The following is a 20,629-nucleotide window of genomic DNA, read 5'->3' as shown; positions in this document are numbered from 1 at the left end:
TGCCTTGATTGTACTTTTATATCTTTATTTCAATGGGATTTCATGAGCAATAGGAGGCAAACACATATTTCTGCCATTTTGAATCTCTCCAAGTTGGTTTTAGAAAAGCTACCAGCTCAGTTTCCATGCTGAACTTTAGGAAATTTTAGATTATTTCCATTGTATAGTGTTCTCTTTTTATTTGGTATCTCCTCAGATAGACTGAAAACTCTACAAGAGCTGTAGTTGTGTATTCTATTTCATTTGTTTCTTCTATAGAGCCAGAGACTCAACTTTAAAGAGTTTCAAAATTTCAAATGTAAGTGCTAATGTTTAAAGTAGACCCCTTCTCTCCAACTTTACTCTTCAATTTTATCCTCTCTTCTGGTTCTTTACCTCTGCTTGCCTTGATGTCTGTTTCTTGCCTAATCATCTCTCTCCTAGGACTGCTTCTTCCCAATCCCTTCTCAATCTATAGAGTTAATGCAGCTCTTTCCTCTGGGCTTTGCTTTCCCATACTCCTTGTGTTCATAGTTACATGAGCTGTTTCTAGACATTTCACTACACCATACATATTTCTCCTTCATATCCCTGCTACATATTTAGTTTTCCCAGGAAAACCCTTTGAATAGTTTTGACAATTTTCAACTCATGGCAATTTAGCTTCATTCCTACCACCATTCCCTCTTCTCCCCATACTATTTTGAAATAAACCTCAGACATCACATCATTTCCTTCACAAGTATTTTAGTGTGTATCTCAGTAAGGGCTCTTTTAAAAATATAACCAAAATACTATTAGCATACCTAAAATTACTTAATGTCATTACATATACAATAAGTATTCAAATTTCAAATTGTTTCATAATTGCCATTAATACTTTTTATTTTGTATGATTGAATTAGGATTCGAATAAGGTCTAAAGGTGGTTCTTGGTTGATATACCTTTTAAAAAGTTTCTTTTAATATTATAAGCCAGCATTCCCCAACCCTTTTTGGCACTGGTTTTATGGAAGACAATTTTTCCACAGACTAGGGTGGGGGTGGGGCGGTGCGGGGGGCATGGTTTTGGGATGATTCAAGAGCATTACATTTATTATGCTATCAAACCTCTTTGCTAATGATAATCTGTATTTGCAGCTGCTCCCCAGTGCTAGCATCACTGCCTCAGCTCCACCTCAGATCATCAGGCATTAGATTCTCATAAGGAGCCGCAACCTAGATCCCTCGCACGTGCAGTTTACAGTAGGGTTCGTGCTCCTATGAGAATCTAATGCCACTGCTGATCTGTCTGACAGGAGGCGGAGCTTATGCGGTGATGTGAGCCATGGGGAGAGGCTGTAAATACAGATGAAGGTTGCTTTCTCGCTCACCAGCTGCTCACCTCCTGCTGTGTGGCCCAGGTCCTAACAGACCAGTTCCAATACAGACTGGGGCCGGTCCTTGGCGGGGGAATTGGGGAGTGCAGTTATAAGCTATCCCTCCATCTCTCTTTTTTCTTTTTGTGGCAATTTAATTGTTGAAGAAGCTGAATTAGTTGTTTTGTAGACTTCCCATGATCTGGATTTTACTGATTATATACCTGCAACATCCTTTAATATGTTCCATGGAGTTTATCATTTTAACTCCTGGGACTTTGATATTATTCAACTATTTGACATAATTCCTAACATTTCTTATTAAATATGTGATTTCAATGTGGTGGCCAGTTAGTTCAGTTGGTTAGAGCATGGTGCTAATAAATATGTGATTTCAAACCTCTTGGAACCTATTTTTATAAGGAATTAGGAAAAAGAATTTGATAATTTGTTTAAGACTTTGTATAGATGTATTTAACCTAGTCTGATCCAGTTAGTTGTCTGTGGCCTTGTAATAGGAAAGCCAGTTAAACAGTAGTTTCCCTGAGGGGCTAGATGCTTAGACCTACTGGTGAGCATGAAATGGACTTTTTGCAAGGAGACCCCTGTGGGCAATTGCCACAGACCTCTGAACTGGGATAAAATTTTGCGTTCAAATGAGAATAACTTTACATTTTCAAGTTTCTGACCCTTAATAATTCAATAAATAAGAAGTAGGCTTACTGAAGGTGGTATGAGAGCCTCATATATGTGGACATGTTAAATATTATATCAGACATATAAAATTTCACATTTGTAGCATGCTGATTCTGAAATGGTATGAATAGGACAGCCGTTGTTTTGTTTTAATGGTTATAGCTGTTTCAAGCTTGTTTGACTTCTGGTTATTTTTGTGCAGCAGCTTTCATCAGTGGAGTCCATTCTTGGCCTTGCCTACTCATTCTTCTTAAGTGATGTACAGTGTTGTACATAGGCGTTATTATATTAATCAATCAAGGATTTTCTTCCTACTTACTTGTTTTTTGCCAGAGATAAACTTGGAAAGATTAGAACCTTCAGGGTGAAATGTCAAACCAGAAATTTCCTTTTATAATCTATTCTGCTTATTTTCCTCCTGGTTTTAGGAGCTGGGAACCCCAAGTGCAAAATTGCAATTGTTTTGGGAAGAACTAAAAACCCTTCTGTCTCCAGGTAATAAAATAATCCTTTTTTTTCCTTCCTTCCTCCCTCCGTCCGTCCCTCCCTCACTCCATACCTTCCTTCTTCCTTCTCTTTTTTTTTGAAACAAGGTCATGCTCTGTCACTCAGGCTGGCATGCAGTGGCATCATCATAGCTTATGGCACCCTCAAACTCCTGGGCTCAGGTGATCCTCCTGTCTCATTCTCCCGAGTAGCCAGAATTACAGGCATGTGCCATGATGCCTGGCTAGTTTTTTTTTAATTTTTGTAGAGATGGGGTCTCTTTATGTTGCCCAGGCTGGTCTCTAACTCCTGGCCTCAAGCAATCCTACCACCTTGGCCTCCCAAAATGCTAGGATTACAGGTGTGAGCCACCATGCCTAGCCTATAAAACAATTCTGATTGAGAAATCTATATAGGAATAAGAGTGAATCTTTCTCTGTACCTTCTTTCTTTTTTTTTTTTTTTTCTAAGACAGAGTCTCACTCTGTTTCCCGGACTAGAGTGCTGTGGCGTTAGCCTAGCTCACAGCAACCTCAAACTCCTGGGCTCAAGCAATCCTCCTGCCTCAGCCTCCCGAGTAGCTGGGACTACAAGCATGCGCCACCATGCCCGGCTAATTTTTTCTATATATTTTTAGTTGTCTGGCTAATTTCTTTCTATTTTTTTAGTAGAGACGGGGTCTCACTCTTGCTCAGGCTGGTCTTGAACTCCTGAGCTCAAACGATCCACCTGCCTCGGCCTCTCAGAGTGCTAGGATTACAGGCGTGAACCACCGCACCCGGCCTCTCTGTACTTTCTTAATTTACTTAAAATGCACTGTTTGGGCTCTCAAATCATAATAATATAAAATGTGTTGTCAGATTAAATGTCACATATTTGTATTTCACAAGTATTTTGCTAAAAGATATATTTGGAAAACATTTTAGGGAGTGCTGCTGTACATTCTTCACTGTGGAATTTCCAGCATTAGAAAGTGTTGCTAAATCATTTTTTGGATCAGATTGTTAGACATAAAATGTTTCGGAACTGTCTGTAATAATAAAGTAATTAGATAGTTAGATCAATGGCAATACTCTTGTAAGGTTTCATTTTGTATATCAGTTCTCAGTTATCATTGTTGAGCAATGAGAAACCTCAGTCAAACAACTTCACTTATTTTCAAATCATTTCTTTGTTCCTGATTACAGCCTGCATCAGACTGTGCTTGATGTATGCCTTTTACATAGTTTCCATTCCAGTCATCATTTCTTGCATGATTGCATGATAACAACAACAACAAAAAGATAATTGGGATTTAGGCTTTGCCTGAATCTGTTTTATTTTTCTGCTAAGCAACCAACTTTTCCTAACACTGTTGGTTTTTTTTTTTTTTTTTTTTTGACTAGACACAAACAACACAGCATGGTTCTTGTTCCTATCAACACACCTGGAGTAGAAATAATAAGGCCTTTGTCAGTTTTTGGCTATGTGGGTAAGTACTCAATAAATATGCCCATGCATTAGCAAGCAAGGAGACTAGAATATGCAGTAACATTGAAGGGAATAGATAGCATTTTAATATATGAGATGCAGTCTCAGAAATCTCCTTGGTTCTGACAACTGTCTTAATATAAATGCCAGTGGAGTTCAGAATGGAGCAAATAAAACGAGGTAGTGCAGCATTCTACCTCATTTCATTTACTTTTCAGGAAAGGGCAGATTGTATTTAAGGAACAGCAACTCCACCAGTCTTCTCTCTGTCATCCATGATAATGAATTAATGAAATAGATATAGGTAAATTAAATCTAGGTAATCTACAATGAAATTTATTTTTATCTCCAAGTTTAGCTTTCTTATTCAGTCAACCTATAAGAACTGTTAATAAGCAATGAGTTTTGGCTTATTTGAGGACAGACTTTTCTTTCCTTCTGCCCTTGAGTGGAATTCTAAGAAGCAAGGATTCTTGTCCTTCCTGCCACCCACCCTGGGCACATGTTTGTTGTGTCCATGCTACTCAGGTTGTCCACTCAGCAGGTATTTATTGAGCACTGAGTACTGCTAGGTGCTTGGAATGCATTAGTGAACACGATAGACTAAGAGTCTTGCCTTCATGGAGGTTACATGCTGATGAAGGAGACCGGCAATAACTACAAACATATAAAGGAGTGAATTATATAGCATGTTAGGTGGTAAATGTTTTGAAAAAGTTGGTGGAACTTCAGGTTCTGTGGTGCCTCTGGCTTTCTCTATATCACTGAATATGACTAATGAATAAGTGGCAGATGTAAGACTTGCAGTTTTTTAGAACATTTGACATCCTCACCTTCTGTAGGATGCAGCTGTAAGATGTACCCACAAATGAAGCTTAGGTGGCAAGATAGGATGAAGAAGCTCACTGGAGCAAATTGCATAAGAGAAATTGTTGGGTTGCAGATCTATGGCCTGAAAGACACCAAAAATGGATTTATAATATTATTCAGCTGCAAATAGCATCCACTGCAGAGCCTACATTTGAATTTTCAGTATGAAAAATTCACCAGCACGTTTCCAATGCCTTATGTCCAAGGCCAAAAGAAACAGTATGGAGAAGGTTGATTATTAATGCCTATTCTGACAGGAAAAGTGTGTAGAGTTAGCATGAGATTATCTTTAGAATTTGGCGAGGAGAAGGGGTGATACAAAGATGAAAGTGTGAATGTGTTCCCAGGCTCAGTGATTCAAACCTCAGCATTTTCAAGAGGCAGACATAGGGTAGAACAAGTATAGACGGAAAGTCAACCTACCTGAAGGTAAGGTCCAGTCTCGGCGTAGTCATTAACGCTGAACCTGCTCTGTCCCTGCAGGCAGTCCCTGTGCATACTCAGGCATTGCTTTACATGACAAAAATAAGAAATTCGACTTACACTACTCATTTTCAATTTTTGAAACATTAAAATATTTTTTTCCAAGCAAAATTTTCTTTTCCCAAGCAAAACTTTTTTAGGAATTTTGAATCCCATACATAAAATATTTGAAGGCAGAAGCAACAATAAAACAATAATAAAATAGTCTGGGTGGAGCTGTGGAGCCCAGTCATTCTTTTTCATAGCTCTACAACTTCAGAGAACGAATTAAAAACTCTCTGGATCAGATGATTTCTAAAATCTCTCTAACTTGAACAATTGATGAGTTTTCTAGGCTGCTAGGTGCTAGGGGTTCTGGGCTGAGGTCTACCTAGGAATGTTCTTGACAAAGGGGTCTTTTACATCCCACTTTCTTTAAGTAATTATACTTTGGCAGACTAATTACATGTGACTTTTTTGGTCAACTCAGATTGCTCTTTAACATTTTGTTTTCTATTTTATAGATAATTTTCATGGAGGACATTTTGAGATCCATTTTAATCAAGTACGAGTTCCTGCCAGCAATTTAATACTAGGTGAGATAAATTTGGACAAATGATGCGCCAATATTGTATATTAATATTTTCAGGTCTAAATCTGGAAAAGATATGCAGTCTACCTTAATTCAGATACTCTCTTTTCTTGTTTACTCCATTTATCAAGGAAAAGTTTTCCATTTTGTGGACTTTCCTATATGGAATAGTAAGGTTTTATTTAAGTGTCAGATGAGGCTTTGTATGTTACGTCAATTGAAAACATGACTAAATATATGAATTATACAATTCAGAGCAACACACTTTTTCCTAAAACAGGATCAATAGGCCTCTACTTGTTTTAAGAAAACCTCAGTACTTTGTGAATTCAAGTCTTATATACAAGTTAGAAGCATAAATAACTCTGAACACTATATGCCTGGAAGGACTCTATCCTCTTGCTTGTTAGAATTCTATGCAACCTTCAAAGAACCTCTCAAATACTACTTCTCAGGAATGCTTTTGTTTCTAACCCCATCCACACAACAAGCCACTAACACCTGCTGGGCCCTAAGGTTACAAGAATAACAGAAAATCTCTTCCTCCTCTGCCATTCTTTGTTTCTTTCTGTAGCCCTTATCCTTGCCCCCTCTTCTGGATTTTAAACTCAGTGTTGGGACTCTGCCTTATCTAGCTTTGTAACTATTGCACTAATAAAGTAGCTCAAGAGACAGTTCTTACATTTGATTGAAATATTTAATGATGGTGGTTTTTAAAACAGAAATCAAAACACCCATAAATACATAATGAAGTTCATTATAGAACTGACTTTTTTCTCACCAGAATGCCACTTTTATTGAGGGCAGCTCATTATTTTCCCAGGATTTCTGAGAATAACAAAAGGAATGGGCTGGACCATTTTCATGTTTCCCTTTCTCACAGGTGAAGGTAGGGGATTTGAAATTTCCCAAGGCCGCCTTGGACCCGGCAGAATCCACCACTGTATGAGAACGGTCGGTTTGGCAGAACACGCTTTGCAGATCATGTGTGAACGGGCTTCACAAAGGGTAGCCTTTGGGAAGAAACTGTATGCACATGTAAGGATGATTACTTATTCGAACTTTGTATAGCTCAGTGTACTACACTAACCTTGAGCAAAACCATTACTTAGTGAGAGAAAGTTTTCCTCTACATAAACAACTGATTCTTTTCCATAAAGCATATTTATGTCTGTATTTAAATATAGTCTGATGAGAGATATTTATCTTCGTGAAAGATTAAATAACTTCTAAAGCGCTTCAACACCCCAGCACACAAGAGTGTGGACAATTCCTTCAACTTTCTCAGATTCTCATTCTCTAGACAACCTGGTGCCTTAGAGTTCTCTGTGGACATGAAGAGACTGTCATAAGGAAGAGGGATTTGCCTTGTCTTTTCGTTTCCTAGAAGGAATTAGAACAGATAGTGTAAAGACATAGGAAAACAGCCCAAAATACAGGGAAAGGAGGAACATTCTGTTAGAGATTTAAAAATGGAATGGACTGTCTTGGGAGGAATTGAGTTCCCTATCACTGGAGAAATCCAAGTAGAAATAGGGCCATGGTGGGATGTTCATGATTTTTTGAATTTTCATCTATAAATTATATACTGCTGTGTCTGTTGTTTACAAAGCACTGTAAACATAGTTACATGTGGGCAATATAATCAAAATTAGGAAATTTTGATTTGGATTGAGAGGAAAAACAAGGTATCATTTCGGACTTCCTTGGAAAGCCTTTTACAGTGAAGAGGGATATTCAAATCATCCCCCTTCTAAATTTTAAGAAGTCAAGAAAGGCTGGGCAAAGGGGCTCACACTTGTAATCACAGCTTTTTGGGAGGCCAAGGCAGGAGGAGCACTTGAGGCTAGGAATTTTAGACCAGCCTGGGTGACATAGCAAGACTATTTCTACAAAATATTTTAAAAATGGCTGGATGTGGTGGCATGCGCCTGTAGTCCCAGCTACGCAGGAGATTGAGGCAGGAGAATGGTTTGAGCCCAGGAGTTCAAGGCTGCAGTGAGCTATGATGATGCCACTATACTCCAGCCTGGGTGACAGAGTGAGACCCTGTCTCAAATAAATAAATGAATGAGTGAATGAAATAATGAAGGCAAGAAGAATTATTATTAAATATTTAATATTTATTGCTAACATGTTAGTGTGAGGTCAAACTTGTGATAGAATTGTATTTGTGTTTGTTGAACATGTATATTTTAGTACATTCTCCTGGTAAACTACGTTTATGACCACCTTATAAAATTTTGCAGTATATTTTTTACTTTAAATTCTTATATGCTATGTTTGCTTTTCGTGAAGTATTATTAAGCATATATATGATTTATTCGTATCATTGTTTTTATGAAACAATACAGCCCGCTCTCTGACACCACACCTGGGACTAATTTGTGGGGAACCTCTTTAGCATATGGTGAGGGCAACCTTCTAGGGCTGTGGATACAGCTCCTGCCCTTCCTGAAGAGGGACTGAAGAGTTGCTGATGGCACCAACCATTACTTCATCCCCTCTTCTCTGTTCAAGCTTGTCATGCAAATGGAGCAGGGTGATGGGAGGACACAGTACAGTGGGCAGACGGGCATCCTGAATGCACAAAAGCACACTGCCTGGGCGCTACTTTCATGACTGGTATTTTAATACTATACTGGAGAAACATTTCCCTCCTGCCTTCTGATGTGTCATGCAGAGCAAGCCTGGGCTTTTTAAAAACATGTCTTTCTTCACTAGAAACTTCTCACATCTGGCACAAATGAAATCATCTGGCAGAAGCAAAAAGAGATGTATGAGCATGTCATAAACAAGAATATGGGCCAGCTTTTTTTTTTCTTCCAATTTGTGAAAGGAATATTCCATTTCCCTGAATTTGGAGACTCCAGTTGCGTTCTAAATTTTTCCAGGCTCTAAAGCAAAAAGTTCTCAATCAAAGTTCTGGCTTAGTAAATAAGTCTGGCAGTTCCCTAGAATGCTTAGTTTCTACCCACTCAATGCTTTTCAGCAAATCTAATGATCTGTGGAGACCCAGCTGAGAACACATCCTCTATTCTAAAGCTTCTAAGTAAATGCATTTTGATTCTGTTCACGAAGTTATACCCAGTTTTACAGCCACCAAAAAATATTCACTGATTGCTGGCAGCTTGTTTGAAATTGTTAATTCAGAGCCGTGTTTTAACCTCTAGGGCAGTACCCTCCAAGAGAAATACACCATGAGCCACAATGTAATTTTAAATTTTCTAGTAGCAACATTTAAAAAAAATAAAAAGAAACAGATGAAATTAATTTGTATTTTATTTAATCTAGTACATCTAAAATGTTATCATTTTCAACATGAAATCAATATAAAAATATTACTAATGAATATATTTTGCATTCTTTTATTATTATTCAAAATTGGTATATTTTACACTTTTAGTACATCTCAGTTCAGCATAGGCATATTTCAAATGCCCAACAGCCACATGTGGTTAGTGGCTGTCAAGTTGAACATAACTGCTCTAGGGAAACTCTAATCAAATATCCCCTGTTGAAGAGCAAAGATGACCAAGCATAAAAATGGCTGTGGAAGGTTAATGTGGCTTCAATCAAAGCACTGTAATTGTCTACTTGTCTGACTCATCTTAACAAAAATTATTCTCCATGTAAACACCAATTCTATGTTTAGCATTGGGAATCAAAATACCCATTACAGTCAACCAGAAACATTAAGTATGTCCCCTGGGTTTCAATGCTGAATTCGGATGTTTGGTTACTTGTGGGATTTATGGTGGGTTTGGTTTCCATATTCTTCTGTTTACCTCTTCTCTTTTCTTCCAAGTTCTGACAAATAGGGAAAACTCAGAGAATGTTCTCTAAGCTGAAAAAGAAGCAAGTACCAATTTGTTTTCATTAAACTTTTTATTTTGAGGTAATTGTAGAGTCATATATAAATATAAGAAATAACGTATCTCTTGTACCCTTTACCCAGTTTCCCCCAATGGTAACATCTTGCAAAACAGTAGCACAATATCAGAACCAGGATGTTGTCATTGATACAGTCAAATACAGAACATTTCCATCACTACAAGGATCCTTCATGTTGCCTTTTATAGCCACACCCACTTTGCTCCCAACTCACTTCCTCATTAACTTCTGGCAACCACTAATTTGTTCTTCATTTTATAATTTTGTCATTCCAAGAATGGAATCTTACAGGATATAAACTTTTAGGATTGGCTTTTTCCCTCAGCTTAATTCTTTAGAGATTCATCAGGTTGTGTGTATCCTTTTCATTGTCGTGTAGTATTCCTTGATATGGATGTACTACAGTTTGTTTAACTGTTTACCTGTTGAGGGACATCTGGGTTGTTTCCAGTTTGGGGCTATTTCAAATAAAACTGCAATAAACAAACATTTTGTGTAGGTTTTTGTGTGAACCTAAGTTTTCATTTCTCTGAGAGAAATGCCCGAGAGTATAATTACTAGGTCATATGGTAGTTGCATATTTAGTTTTTTTTTTTTTTTTTTTGAGACAGAGTCTTGCTCTGTTGCCCAGGCTAGAGTGCCGTGGTGTCAGCCTAGCTCACAGCAACCTCAAACTCCTGGGCCCAAGCAATCCTTCTGCCTCAGCATCCTGAGTAGCTGGGACTACAGGCATACGCCACCATGCCTGGCTAATTTTTTTTCTATATATATATTTTGTAGCTGTCCATATAATTTCTTTCTATTTTTAGTAGAGACGGGGTCTTGCTCTTGCTCAGGCTGGTCTCGAACTCCTGAGCTCAAACAATCCACCCACCTCGGCCTCCCAAAGTGCTAGGATTACAGGTGTGAGCCACCGCGCTTGGCCTGCATATTTGGTTTTTTAAGAAACCACCAAACTCTTTTCTACTTTTCATTCTCATCAACTATGTATGAGTGATCTAGTCTTTCCACATCCCTTCCAGAATTGGTGTCACTATTTTTTTATTTTAGCCATTCTGATAGGTTTGTGGTGATATCGTATTGCAGCTTTAATTTATATTACCCTAATAGCAAATCATGTTGAACATCTTTTTTTATGCTTATTTGCTCTTCAGTTCATGTCTTTTGTCTATGTTCTGTTTACTGTTGAATTTTGTGCATTCTTTATATATTCTAGATACTACCCTTTGTCAGCTATGTGGTTTGCAAATATTTTCTCCCACTCTATAGCTTGTCTTTTCATCCTCTTAACAGAGTCTTTCACAAAACAAAAGTATTTAATTGTAATGAACTCTAATTTGTCAATTTTTGCTTGTATAGATCATGCTATTGGTATCAAGTCTAAGAACACTTTGCCGAGGCCTATAAGCAGATTTTCTTCTATAATTTATATCTAAAAGTTTTATGTTTTACATTTGAGTCTGTAATACATTTCAACTTAATTTTTTATATAAGGTATGAGACTTAGATCAAGGTGGTTTTTTTTTGGTGTTTTTGTTGTTATTGTTGTTGTTGTTGTTTGCCTATGTATGTTCAATTGCTCCAGCAACATTTGTTGAAAAGGCTATCTTTCCTCCATTAAATTGCTTTTGTGCCCTTCTCAAAAATCAGTCAGGCATATTTATGTGGATATTTTTCTGGGTTATCTGTCCTAATTATCTATGTGTCTGTCTCTCGCCAACACCACAGTCTTGATTACTATAGTTATATAATTAGTCTTAAAATAAGCTTGACTGATGCCTCTACTTTAGTCACGTCTTTCAAAAGTTTTTCAGCTATTCTAGTTCCTTTGCCTCCTCATATAATTTTTAAAATAATCTTGGCTATATCTGCAAAAATATCTTACTGGGATTTTGATAGGAATTGTGTTAAACCTATATGTCAGTTTGGGAGGAATTATTGATATTGATATCTATTGATATCAATTAGAATTTTCTATTCCATGAACATGGTATGTCTCTCCATTTATTTAGCTTTTCTTGGTTTCTTTCATCATCTATGTGTAGCTTTCCCCATATAAGCCTTATATGTATGTATTTCAGTTTTTGAGCAATTATAAGTGGTATTATGTTTTTAATTTCAGTGTCCATGTGTCCATTATGAGTATGTAGAAATATAGTTGATTTTGCATTTATCTTATGTCCTGTGTTAGTTTTTGTGTTTATCTTGTGTCCTGTGACCTTGTTGAACTTAGTTCCAGGAGCTTTTGCTTTTGTAGATAATGTCATCTCCAAATAAGGGACAGTTTTATTTCCTCCTTTCTAATATGTATGCCTTTGATTTCCTTTTCTTGCCTCATTGCACTAGCTAGAACTTCCAGCACTACGTTGAATCAGAGTGACAAGAACCAACATCCTTACCTTGTTCCCAGTGTTAGGGGAACATTAATTATGTTAGTTATAGGTTTATTATAAATGTTCTTTATCAAGTTGAGTTTCTCTTGACAACTAGTGTTCTGAGTTTTTATCCTGAATGAGTAATGAATTTTGACAGATGCTTTTTCTGCATTAATTTTTAAGACCATGTAATTTTTCTTGTTCACCTTATTATTCTTGTGGAGTACATTGATTCTACTTTATCTGATCATTTCTAAATACTGAACAAACTTTGCATCATTGGAATAATCCCACTTTGTCATAGTATATAATTCTTTTTATGTATTACTGAATAAGGATTTTTGCATCTGTATTCATGAGGGATATTGTTCTCTAGTTTTGTCTTGTTTTTGTACTGTCTTTATTTGGTTTGGTATCAGGGTAACACTAGCTTTACAAAATATTCTTGAAAGTGTTCCACTTCTTTTACTTTCTGAAAGAGATTATCTAGTATTGGCATTAATTCTTTTTTTTTTTTTTTTTTTGAGACAGAGTCTTGCTCTGTTGCCCAGGCTAGAGTGAGTGCCGTGGCGTCAGCCCAGCTCACAGCAACCTCAAACTCCTGGGCTTAAGCGATCCTACTGCCTCAGCCTCTTGAGTAGCTGGGACTACAGGCATGCGCCACCATGCCCGGCTAGTTTTTTCTATATATATTTTTAGTTGGCCAGATCATTTCTTTCTATTTTTAGTAGAGACAGGGTCTCGCTCTTGCTCAGGCTGGTCTCGAACTCCTGACCTCGAGCGATCCACCCGCCTTGGCCTCCCAGAGTACTAGGATTACAGGCGTGAGCCACCGCGCCTGGCCGGCAGCATTAATTCTTCTTTAAACATTTGGTAGAGTTCTCCAGTGAGATTTAGAGGTAGGGGGTGTTAAATTTTAAATTCAATTTCCTTAATAGTTTTGGGGCTCTTCACTTTAGCTATTTTATATTGGATGAGTTGTGGTAGTTTGTTGTTTTTTTTTTTTTTTTTTTTGAGGGGGTGGTCCATTTTCTCTAAGTCTGTCAACTTTATGTGTTTAGAGTTGTTCACAGTATTAGTCTACTGATGTCTGCAGGGTCTGCAGTCATATCAACATGTTTCATTCCTGATATTAGTAATTCATGTCTCCTTTTTCTTTGTCAGTCTTGCTAGAGGTCTGTCAATTGTATTGATTTTTAAAAGAATAAATTAATGTATAAAATTATATAATAATTAGGCCGGGCGCGGTGGCTCACGCCTGTAATCCTAGCACTCTGGGAGGCCGAGGCGGGCAGATCGTTTGAGCTCAGGAGTTCGAGACCAGCCTGAGCAAGAGCGAGACTCTGTCTCTACTAAACATAGAAAGAAATTAGCCAAACAACTAAAATATATACAAAAAAAAAAATTAGCCAGGCATGGTGGTGCATGCCTGTAGTCCCAGCTACTCGGGAGGCTGAGGCAGAAGGATCACCTGAGCCCAGGAGTTTGAGGTTGCTGTGAGCTAGGCTGACGCCATGGCACTCTAGCCCGGGGAACAGAGTGAGACTCTGTCTCAAAAAAAAAAAAAAAAAATTATATAATAATTGATATGTTAGGTCTTAACAAGATCTTTGTTTCATTAATTTTCACTATTTTTTTGTTTTCAATTTTATTTACTTCTGCTCTTTATTATTTCCTTGTGCTTTATTTGGGTTTATTTTACTCTTCTTTTTCTAGGTTCTTGAGGTGGGTGGGGAGCACAGATTATTGATTTGAGACTTTTCCTCTTATCTAATGTAAACATTTAGTGCTGTAAATTTCCCTCTCAGCGCTTCTTTACCTGTGTCCCACAAATTTAGAAATGTTGTATTTTCATGTTCATTCAGGTATTTCTTAATTTCCCGTGAGACTCCTCTTTGAGCCATGGATTATTTAGAAGTGTGTCACTTAATTTCCAAGTGCTTTGGGAATTTTCCTATTTTCTTTTTGTTATTTATTTCTAGTTTAATCTCATTGTGGTCACTGAACAAACTCTGTATTATTTTAATCCTTTTAAATTTGTTGAGATTTGTTTTATGGCCCAGGATAATGAGAAGACAATGAGTACAATGACCTTTATAATGATCCACTTCCAATTAATGAATAGTGAATATATTTTCTCTTCCTTATGATTTTTTAATAGCATTTTCTTTCCTCTAGCTTACTTTATTATAAGAATACAGTACATGTAACAACCAAAATGTATGTTAATCAACTTTTTATGTTATTGGTAAGACTTTCAGTCAACACTAGGCTGTTAGGAGTTAAGATTTGGGGGAGTCAAAAGTTATACTCAGGGCCGGGCGCAGTGGCTCATGCCTGTAATCCTAGCACTCTGGGAGGCCGAGGTGGGTGGATCATTTGAGCTCAGGAGTTCGAGACCAGCCTGAGCAAAAAGCGAGACCCCATCTCTGCTAAAAAAATAGAAAGAAATTAGCTGGACATCTAAAAATATATACATAAAAAATTAGCCGGCCATGGTGGCGCATGCCTGTAGTCCCAGCTGCTCGGGAGGCTGAGGTAGTAGGATTGCTTAAGCCCAGGAGTTTGAGGTTGCTGTGAGCTAGGCTGACGCCACAGCACTCACTCTAGCCTGGGCAACAGAGTGAGACTCTGTCTCAAAAAAAAAAAAAAAGTTATACTCGGACTTTTGACTGTGTGGGACATCGGTACCCCTAACTCCCACATTGTTCAAGGGTCAACTGCAGTAAGAAAACAAACAACCCAGTTAAAAAATGGGCAAAAGACATGAACAGACATGTCACCAAAGAGGATATAGAGATGGCAAATAAGCACCTCAAAAGGGGATCAACATCATTAGCCATTAGGGAAATGCAAATTAAAACACTGATAAGATATCTCTATACACTGTTAAAATGACTAAATAAAATAAAATTGTACTGACAATACCAAGTGCTAAAAGTTTGGGGAGCAACTGGAACTCTCATACATTACGGGTAGGAATGCAAAACACAGCCACTCAGGAGAACTGTTTGACAGCTTCATATAAACATTTACCATTGACCCAACAGTTCCACTCCTGGTGTCTGCTTTAAAAAATGAAAATGTATGTCCATACCACAACCTACATACAAATATTTATAGAAGCTCTATTAATAATCAAAAACTGGGAACAGCACAAATGTCCTTCAACAAGTAAATGGATAAACAAACTGTGATACATCCCTGCAATGGAATACTACTCAGCAATAAAAAAGAATGAATAGTTTACACATGGAACAATTTGGATGCAACTCAAAGGCATTACACTGAGTGAAAGACGCCAGTCTTAAAAGAATATATGCTATATTGCTGGGTGTGGTGGTGCACACCTGTAGTCCCAGCTACTTGGGAGACTGAGGTGGGAGGACCACTTAAGCCCAGGAGTTTGAGTCTAGCCTGGGCAACAAGTAAGACTCCATCTCTAAAAAATAATAATAATAATAATAATAATAATATGTCTATATGATTCCACTTACATGACATTCTGGAAAAGGCAAAACTTTGGTGATGGCCAAACCTATCAATGGTTGCCAAAAGTTAGCAATGAGAGAAGGGTGTCACTAAAAATGGGCAGCACCAGAGAGTTTTGTGGGGATACGAAACAGTTCTGTGCCCTGACTGTGGTTATAACAATGTATACATGTGTTAACATTCATAGACCCAAATAAAATGGTCATTTTTAATAAATAACAGTAACAACACAACAAAAGACTGCTGGATCATCCTCACACTGAAATTGTGCTGAGCCTCACCTAGTTTGTCTATAAGCAGCTCCACTACCATACATTTAGCCAAGTGTCGATGAGAGCATACGATTGGCATTGAGGAGGGCCAGTGAGGACTGCTTGGGCAACAAGACAGTTGCTCATACCAGCCATCTTGACCTTAGACATTAAGAAATCCAAAATAAATGATTTTCCTGAGCAAATAAAGTTCCTTCCTAAAATCTTCTAATTTTAACTGTAACATTCCACGGATATGTGGCTAGGCTGGTATGTATTGAATGAATTAACTCTTCCATTTTTAAAAATATGTAGAGTAAGGCTTATGAACAATGCTAGAGGGTGTGTTCACCAAACAGGCTGTGTTACATGTGGGTATCAGATGTGCCTTAGCTCCTCCTTCCTTTTGCTGCCTGTTGCTCCCCTACAGGAGGTTGTGGCTCACTGGATTGCTGAAAGCCGCATTGCCATTGAGGAGATCCGCTTGTTGACCCTGAAAGCCGCCCACAGCATAGACACTCTGGGCAGTGCTGGAGCTAAGAAGGAGGTGAGATACCCCCACCCTGGACCACCAATTGCTGAGCCTCCTCCAGTTCTTCTACCCACTGGGGATTTCACTTTTCATGGTACCTTGATGGCACTCAGAATATTGGAAGCCCCATGTGATTTTGGCTTAAAGATTATAAATGTCTGTCACTTGCTAGTTTTCCTTTCACTTTGCTGATATAGGGAAGATTTTCAGGATGCAGAATATCTTCAGCGTTCTTGAGATACAGCAACAAGGAGCAGGGAAATCTTAGGCTTTATACAGACCTGGAATTAGTTGTACCCACTGTGCCACTTACTGCTAGCCTCGTGCCCATAGGCAAAGTACCTAAGCTTTCTGCCTATGGCCTAGGGTTCTTGTGAAGAGTAACCAAGATGATGTATATAGAATGCTCAGCATGATGCTGCCACATAGCGAATGTTTCATAAAAGGCACTTGCCCTCTTAGGTTTCTGGCTTATATGGAATAAGGACATAACTGTTTAATTCTAAAAGCCCATAAAATTGCTAAAAGAAAACTGATTATGGCGCAAAGAGCCTTGAAATTTTTTTATGATTCTATGGTGATGAATGTGATTTATCAGCTACCTGACATTCTCTTGGAAATGAGGCGAGTTATAAATAAATAAATAAAATGTTTGGAAGAAATGTCTCTTTCCAGAGGGTCTGTATTGACTGAAATATGGTCATTAACTGTATTACAGCAGGAACTCTCTGTTGGCTTTCATCAAAGATCCTGTTTTAGCATTGACTTGGGCACGGGAAAATTTTTGTTTGGTTTCACAAAGAAAATACAGATTATATCAAACTCTGCCACATTGTGTGTAGTCTAAGAAAGAAGCATTCTTTTCATATCTTGCTTATGTAGATTGCAATGATCAAAGTGGCTGCCCCACGGGCCGTCTGCAAAATTATAGATCGGGCCATCCAGGTGTGTGGAGGTGCTGGCGTTTCCCAGGATTATCCTCTGGCTAACATGTGAGTAGATGTCATTTAAGAACCATCTACATTTGGTAGCCGGGCATGGTGGCTAATGCCTGTAATCCTAGCACTTTGGGAGGCTGAGGTGGGAGGATCACTTGAGGCCAGGAGTTCAAGACCAGCCTGAGCAAGAGCAAGACCTTGTCTCTACAAAAAATGGAAACATTAGCCAGGTGTGGTGGAGGCACCTCTAGTCCCAGCTACTTAGGGGGCTGAGGCAGGAAGGTCACTTGAGCCCAGGAGTTTGAAGTTGTAGTGAGCTATGATGATGCCACTGCACTCTAGCCTGGGTGACAGAGCGAGACCCTGTCTCAGAGAAAAAAAAAAAAGAACCATCTACATTTGATAGGCTTAGAGTTAAAAAAAAATCTATAGATAAGATACTACCTTATTTTAAGGGGAACTGAAGGCTAAAGGAAGTGTTAGAGGTACTTTAATATAGAGTTCAGCACCAAGAATAGTTGTTCTTATGATTAGAATCATCACTTTATTATGTTAAAATTTACAGTGAGGGACCCACTGAGGGTTCCGAGCTATCCATGCAGCATGGGGTTCTGCTCTGAAACAGAAAGGAGGGAGTGGTGCAGAGACAGCCAAAGGGGCCCAGAGCCAGGCTGTGTGCACTTAGGACAGTTTACTACCCACACAGGGAGGCTGCAGCTGAATTCACAGCAGTACATACCAGTGACCATATTACATCCGGATTCTGATTACTGGGGGGCAAGAAGGAACGTTCTCCACCCCCCAGCCTTCCATCTCCACACATAGTCACAGTGTCATCTTGTGTATCATACTGGAGATAGAGTCTAATGCCTCATCAATTTTTAACCTTAAGAAAGAACTAAATATATAGTATCAAACCATTCACTGCCTGTAGCTTTACCTAAGAGATCTCTAAATTCTAGCAACTTCTGGTAACCTGTAGCAAACCAAGAACAAGATTAACCCCCCTGTACTTTGCCATTTAAGTTTCCCAAGTTGGAACTTTAAAGTAGCATTTCGGCCAGGTGCAATGGCTCACACCAGTAATCCTAGCACTCTAGGAGGCCAAGGCGGGAGGACCACTTGAGCTCAGGAGTTCGAGACTAGTCTGAGCAAGAGTGAGACCCTGTCTCTACTAAAAATAGAAAAAATTAGCAGGGTGTGGTGGCATGCGCCTGTAATCCCAGCTACTTGGGAGGCTGAGGCAGGAAGATCACTTGAGCCCAAAAGTTTGAGGTTGCCATGAGCCAGGCTGATACTGTGGCACTCTAGCCCAGGCAACAGAGCAAGACTCTGTCTCAAAAAACATAAATAAAAGTAAATAAATAAATGAAATAGCATTTCAAAAGACCCTTGGCTTATTTTCCTTGATTTTCCTTGTACTCTTTCTCTTACTTTGATGGGATTTCACAAATTAATATAGTCTTGGCTTAGAATCAGAGTGACTGATGTTATCATGTTCCTCTTTGATAGCTCCCATGATCCCTGCTCTCTTTTTGTTATTTCAGGTACGCCGTCACTAGGGCTTTGCGCTTAGCAGATGGGCCTGATGAAGTCCACCTCTCAGCCATCGCAAGGATGGAACTGCGGGACCAAGCCAGAGGGCTGACAGCCAAGATGTGAGGAGAGTGACACCGCCATGCCAGGCCAAAACTCTCCTTTGTGCAAACTTACTTGACTCCAACATTTGACTCTCATATTTTTGCAGCAGTTTGAGCACAGGGTTAATTACTTGTGGTAAAGATTTTAGCATCTATTTTGATCAGTGGGTTTTATTTCAAGGATTGTACAGGTTTAAGTTAAACAAGAAATTCTATCACTGTTGTCATTCAGTCTAGTGCCCAAGTGGTTTAGTATTTACTTTTTAAATATAACATGTAAAGAGATCATGAAGTAAACTGAAGAGCAAAATCATAGGCATAAAAATATTTTCACTTTCTGATTTTCAGGAATTTTCCATGTAAGTAAATAGTTCTGGGAATATTTCATCATTTACTTTGAAAACAATAGAATGAGACCCCTTTTTAATACTTTCTTTTTAAGGGTTAGTTTAATACTTTGTACTAATGTTTATACTGGAGAGAAGTATGACTGATGGGATTGTTTTAGAATTCATATAATTGTACACATCTTCATAATTCAACAGGAAGCACTTATGCATAAAATCTGAATGCAGTTTAAAGTTTACTAGAAAACATGCTATCCTATCAGAAAATGTTATTAAGAACCATTTCAACTGTTTATAAAATGTTTATGAGAACAGTGGACAGTTTGAGCTACAAGAAAGTTCTTTCATTTTGAGAAGAGATTAAAGACAGTCTGCTGTGAATGCCGTTATGTTCATACAACACCCAGTGCAAACATGCTTGTGGCTGTTTCCCTCAGCTCTGTCCCATGTAGTATAGCCATTGACCACATGTGACTCTTGAGCACTTGGAGTGTGGCTAGTACAACTGAAGAACTGAATTTTCAGTTTTTAAAAATTTTAATTTAAATATCAATTCTCAACTGAGTTATTGGAAAACGTTTTAAGTATGCTTGGAATAATTTGAGTATGTGAATCTACTTTTTCAACTATAAATTTTATGAAATCTAAATACAGAGCAAGTACTTGGAAAATTTAGCATCCAACAAAAAAATAAAGTATAAAATACGTTGGTATTTGGCAATTCTTTGGAATTTGTTGAGGTTTGATTTATGGTATAATACAGGGTTAATTTTTATAAATGTTTCATACATGTCTAAAAAATATGCATTTTGCAGTTTTTCAGTATAGAATTCTATATATGTCCATTAAATCGAGCTTATTAATTGTGTTATTCAAATCTTTTATATCTTTAATAATTTTTTGCATGTCTGTCTAGTCTCACAATCAGGGATGCATTAAAAGTTTTTACTATGAAAGAAATAAATGTTGATTGTTGATTTAAAAAAATAAAATAAAATACATTGGTATTTGGTACCAAAATTTGATAATTTTGAAGACTTAGCATGAAAAAATGCAAAATATCTTATTAATACTTTTTGTATTGATTATACATTGAAATTATATTTTAGATATATTGAATTAAATAACATATTAAGATTGATTTCACCTGTTCTTTGTTACCTTTTTAGATGGATACCATAGGAGTACTACCTTGTAATTTTTTTAATTTTAAAATTAAGTATTTTTATTCCTAAAAATGTTTAACT

General features: G+C 37.8%; 1 protein-coding gene across 3 annotated transcripts in view; it reads left to right on the top strand.

Moving 5' to 3' along the window:
- Positions 1-20,407, top strand: part of ACAD11 (acyl-CoA dehydrogenase family member 11) — a 78,827-nt gene extending 58,420 nt beyond the window's left edge. For all 3 annotated transcript variants that reach the window (XM_045538813.1, XM_045538811.1, XM_045538807.1), the window contains 7 exons: positions 2,462-2,528; positions 3,905-3,990; positions 5,846-5,917; positions 6,797-6,951; positions 16,356-16,472; positions 17,340-17,449; positions 18,943-20,407. In XM_045538813.1, coding sequence (XP_045394769.1) covers positions 2,462-2,528; positions 3,905-3,990; positions 5,846-5,917; positions 6,797-6,951; positions 16,356-16,472; positions 17,340-17,449; positions 18,943-19,057 — 722 coding nt within the window. In that variant the 3' untranslated portion in view covers positions 19,058-20,407. The remainder of the gene's footprint in view (positions 1-2,461; positions 2,529-3,904; positions 3,991-5,845; positions 5,918-6,796; positions 6,952-16,355; positions 16,473-17,339; positions 17,450-18,942) is intronic.
- The last annotated feature ends 222 nt before the right edge of the window (positions 20,408-20,629 follow it).

Source organism: Lemur catta, chromosome 1 (assembly GCF_020740605.2).
Source record: "Lemur catta isolate mLemCat1 chromosome 1, mLemCat1.pri, whole genome shotgun sequence".
In the NCBI taxonomy this organism is placed as follows: Eukaryota; Metazoa; Chordata; class Mammalia; order Primates; family Lemuridae; genus Lemur; species Lemur catta.
This window is presented reverse-complemented; position numbering and strand designations above follow the sequence as displayed.